The sequence below is a fragment of the Asparagus officinalis genome, chromosome 4, assembly GCF_001876935.1.
Source record: "Asparagus officinalis chromosome 4, Aspof.V1, whole genome shotgun sequence".
In the NCBI taxonomy this organism is placed as follows: domain Eukaryota; kingdom Viridiplantae; phylum Streptophyta; class Magnoliopsida; order Asparagales; family Asparagaceae; genus Asparagus; species Asparagus officinalis.
In genome coordinates, this window is record NC_033797.1 from 30,908,463 (window position 1) to 30,913,360 (window position 4,898).

The following is a 4,898-nucleotide window of genomic DNA, read 5'->3' on the forward strand; positions in this document are numbered from 1 at the left end:
AATACGAGATGAGTACATCGAGCAAAATAATCCAAACAAGGAAAGCCTTATATATATACAATGTATCTCAAATTGTAGATCGCTAAATATCAACTCCAAACCTATAAATAAATGACCAACAAAGAAAAATACACCATCAACATCTCATCCAAAACATATCGCATATGTCGTATCATAGTTTCTTACGCTACCCTCAGGTAGGTGGCACGGAAATAAATGTACAATCTTGTGAAAGCCTCGTCAAAGTATATACCACGATATAAGAATGTCACATGTTGGACTACGTCAACAAACAGTACTCGTTTGAGTCATAGGCATCCTAAATAGGTAGTGTGTAGTCATCCGCAGTATCATGCGGCTCACGGACTAACTCACTCAGAGTGCAGTCGCCCGCTATATCATGTGGTGCACGGACATGCACACTCAACCACCTAAACAATGACACATTACGGAGTGTAGTCACCCACTAAATCTCATTCGGTACACGGACAAACGCACTCAGAGTGTAGTCACGCGTGTTCTCATTGCGAGCACGGACTAACGCACACAAGCATCCACAACTATCGTAAACTGAAATAATCATTACTTCCTATCGTGACAAACACAAAACATTAGGCTACACACATCAAAACGCTCGTGCGTGCTCTAACCAAGTACGTGCACTCTCATGGTCACGCACGTGTATCGACGTGCAACTCGCACTTCATGTTTGTGATCAAACGTATGTGGAAGATCAACATTTACAATACAACACCAGATCAGTCGACTGATATCTCATCGGTTGACCGGTCGGCGACATGCACAAACATGCACAAACGTGCACAAACAACAAACCTCGATCGGTCCACGGATACATATGTCGGTCGACCGACGAGAGAGGAACCCTAGTTCTTGCTGACCAATCGGTCGACTGATTATTTTGATTAGTCAACCGACTAGGTCACAGATAAAAAACATCAGGTTTTCTCTAAAATTCACCAAAATCAAAATTTTTCAAAAGAAACTCATATATAAAATCTTGATTTAGTATAATTAGGGTTTACTCGGATACATTAAACTATAAAAAATCAATTTGAGGGGATCTAATAACTCTAATATGATTATGTTTGTAAATTCATCCTAAAAACAATTAAATTAACAAAAATCTCATGTTACATTTATTTAGAATCTACAACCCTAATTAAATAATTTATTTCATAACTTTTACATCAGAAAAAAATATTAAACTTTTACGTCATAAAGTTAAGGGGTGAACTCTACACATATAATAGGTTTTAAAAAATACAATAAAAATAAAGAAAAAATGGGGATGAGTTCGGAGGAGATGAAACTCGCCTTTTGGAAATATTTTGATATGTCAAACGTGGAAGAAAACTCGATCCTTCTTCACAAAAACTGTAGATCTCACCCTCCTCTTGAACCCTTCTTCACGAATCTTCTCCCAAAATAAGATAAAATTTTCTTCGGTTTTGAGGGGGGTGACTGCTGCTCAGAACGTGAGGAATGAAGAAGAAAAGAGGAGAAAGTCAGGTATATACACACACACACACACACATATGTATATATATATATATATATACATATGTATATGTATATATACAGGCAAACAATGGTTACATCAACAAGCTTTTATCTCAATTATGATCAGCAACTGGAATCATTTTTCTCCATTCAGAAGCTATCTCAAGAGATATTCTCTCTTAAGTGCAATTATAATTCCTTTAGCTTTCTATTTTTATCTAAAGAAACTGAGATAACCATAAAAGAAATTATATTTCCTCAATTTCTTATTCTAGTCTAAAAGCAATTATAATATCCATATTGCAACTTTAGTTAGAAATATGTAGAAATAAAAGAATTAGACATTTAGATCTTTAAACCAGGTTTACACCACTTATGAGTTTTCTAGAAATGCTAATCAAATTGGAAGCTTAAGAAGATGAAGAATACTCCTGATCAGTAAACACAAAGGATAGAGCAAACAAGTTCCTTCAATGCCTGTAGAGGCAACAGCTACTACGGAGGATATCATATGACTAATTCAGTAATTCTTCCAACTTTCCGATACAAAATATCTTTCATACCCTAAAATCACATCATTCCCTAATTGTTTTTTCCAATCCGCTCCGTTGAACATGATCTACACGTTCTTAAACCTAAACACACCAATTTTGGGGTGAGCCCGTCGTGTTTTGATCCTTCATCCACTCGCCGTAATTTTAACGGTTTTGAATGAATAGAAATTTTTACACAGCTCAATGAATGATCAAAACACGATGGGTTCACCCCAAAATTGGTGTGTTTGGGTTTAAGAACGTGTAGATCAAGTTCAACGGAGCGGATCAGAAAAAAAGGGAGTGATGTGATTTTAGGCCGCGTTATTAGGTGGGAATCTAAGGTGTCACCTTAGAATCACTTTTCCCATATATATATAGAGAGAGAGAAAACTGTAGGAGCACTGCCCAGCGTACACTGCGGAGAGCTGCTTGGGTTTATTTGAAAAAAACCAACGTGATATCATCTCACTGCCCAGCGCTCTCTTCCCCAAAAAATCAAAATTATCCCCAATTTTCCTCAATCTCTCTCAGATCTATCTCTCAGATCTCTCAATCCCTCTTCCTCCCCCTCTCAGATCTCTCAATCCCTTGCTTCCACGAGCTCCTTTCCCCCAAGCAGCACTCCGCAAGTTCGATCTCTCTCGCGTCCCCACGATCTCCAGTGCGCTGGGCAAATCCCTCCTCCACGAGATCCACTCCCCCCGCCACCCGCCACGAGCTCGTCCTCCACGAGAAGATCCAGGCTCCGGCCACGAATCCCTCCTTCACGAGATCCAGTCTGCCAATCTAGGTCAGACGCGATTTTGAAATTGAATTTAACTGTTCAAAATAAGACCAGTAATTTTTCGTGATTAATTTGTGTGCTTCTTTGTTCCATTCATCTCCAATTTGTTCTCAGTTGTGGGGATTTGATTCTGTCAATCATCCATGATTTTCTGCTCCAATTTGTTCTCAGTTATGTACATGAGTCAATCATGATAACAGTTATAAATTCATGTGTTTTACTAATATATCCACAGATTCTGTGACCTAATCATTGATTATTATAAGCTTGCAAAGATGCTTGCGGAATTGGTCATTAGAAACAATCTTCAACCTGATTTGGCTGTTGCAAGTAGTACCATTGATCTTTATGCAAGCCGTGGAAAGGGTAGAACTACGCAAATAGAGTACTGATGTCTATTTATTTGAAATGGTTGAGTGTATTTTTTAAATTCAGCACTATCATTTAGTCAATATAACTCCTTTGTCTTGTCTACTTTCAGGATTATTCAGTTTAATTTGTTATATGAACCAAATTGCTTTTTTGCTTGAGCTCATGTATTTTGGTGTTAGTAGAAACAGAGATGTAGTTCATTTGCATGATTCCTTCTTTCAAAATATTGTAGATGACTATAGTAGATTTACACTAGATTGTTTTGAGAGTTTAAACTGAAATTGATATTTGGGTATTTTATAGTTGTTTCTTGATGAATCCATGCATCTCTTTTACAGCAAAAAAAGTGTTCGGAATGGGAGAATCAAGTGCTAGTGGAATTGAAATTTCTGCCAGTACAGAAAATACTCCTAAGCCACTACTCGGAATGAAATTTAATACTTATGAAGAAGCTTATAACTATTATAACCATTACGCATTGTTGATGGGTTTTGGAATAAGGAAGAGCACGGTAAATTACTCGAAGAAGACAAGAGACGTGCTGGATAGAAAGTTTGTTTGTGATAAGGAGGGCTATAGATCTAATAGAGACAAGATGGAGATGCCTTTTCGGCGAGAGACCCGAGTGGGATGTAAGGCAATGATGAGAGTTAAAGTATTAGAGGACAAATCATGGGAAGTCACGGGGTTTGTTGAAGAACATACAAATCATGTGTTGAGTAGTCCAGACAAAGTAAAGATGCACAGATCACACCAACAATTCCATAAATCTCAAAGTTGTAAAAGACTTATTGAGAGTCTGCAAGAAGAAGGTATGCCTCCATCCACTATTTCTCGCGTCATTAACGCAACCACTGGAAGAGAAGGCGAATTAGTGACACCACAACAGTGTATTGATCACATCAGATACCAGAGAGTCAACAATATTGGCCATGAATGCATATCTATCATAAAACATTTTCAGAGTTTGACAGCGAATGATCCAGAATTCTATTTTGCAATAGAAGTGGACAGTAGTGGACAAATGAGGAGTGTTTTCTGGGCTGACGGAAGATCAAGAGCGTCTTATTTGCAATTCAGTGATGTTGTTGTGTTTGATGTGACATACAGAACTAATAAGTTCAGTCTTCCATTTGCTCCATTTACTGGTGTGAATCATCATAGACAGTCCACTTTACTTGGTTGTGCATTATTAGCTGATAAACAAGAAGATACCTTTGTCTGGTTATTTCAAGAATGGCTGAAATACATGCATAGGGTTGAACCATGTGCTATTATAACAGATCAGGATAGAGCAACATTGGGTGTCATGTTATTTGAAGGACACTTTTTTTGCTGGAATGAGATCGAGCCAAAGAAGTGAAAGTATTAATGCATTTTTTGATGGGTATGTTAACTCACAGACTCAATTACACGAGTTTGTGTTACAATATGAAAAAACATTAACTCATCGTCGCTTAAGTGAAGCTCATGAAGATTTTAAGAGTCTTAACACAAAGCCTGTCATGCTCCTTGGACATCCGATTGAGGTCCAAGCTGGAGAAATGTATACACGCAACATGTTTGATGTGTTCCAAACTGAATTCAAAGGATTTGGTACAGAGTTTTGTGAAGAATTGAGCAAAGATGGGGATATTATTGAATACAAGATTTGTAAGTTTGCAGATAGAGAAAAATGGGAGGTG

At 37.6% G+C, this 4,898-nt stretch overlaps 1 protein-coding gene across 1 annotated transcript; it reads left to right on the forward strand.

Annotated features, from left to right (window-relative positions):
* On the forward strand, positions 3,117-4,576 carry LOC109838439 (protein FAR1-RELATED SEQUENCE 5-like). Its single transcript, XM_020406887.1, has 3 exons — positions 3,117-3,207; positions 3,323-3,454; positions 3,552-4,576. Exons 1-3 carry the CDS (start codon positions 3,117-3,119, stop codon positions 4,574-4,576), a joined length of 1,248 nt encoding a protein of 415 aa, XP_020262476.1.

Excerpts from the sequence above, each read along its gene's own strand:
- LOC109838439 (XM_020406887.1), top strand. The coding sequence starts at position 3,117 with ATGCTTGCGGAATTGGTCATTAGAAACAATCTTCAACCTGATTTGGCT. Across the intron at positions 3,208-3,322 it reads TTATGCAAGCCGTGGAAAGG|GATTATTCAGTTTAATTTGT; the intron begins GTAGAACTACGC and ends GTCTACTTTCAG. Across the intron at positions 3,455-3,551 it reads AAATATTGTAGATGACTATA|CAAAAAAAGTGTTCGGAATG; the intron begins GTAGATTTACAC and ends TCTCTTTTACAG.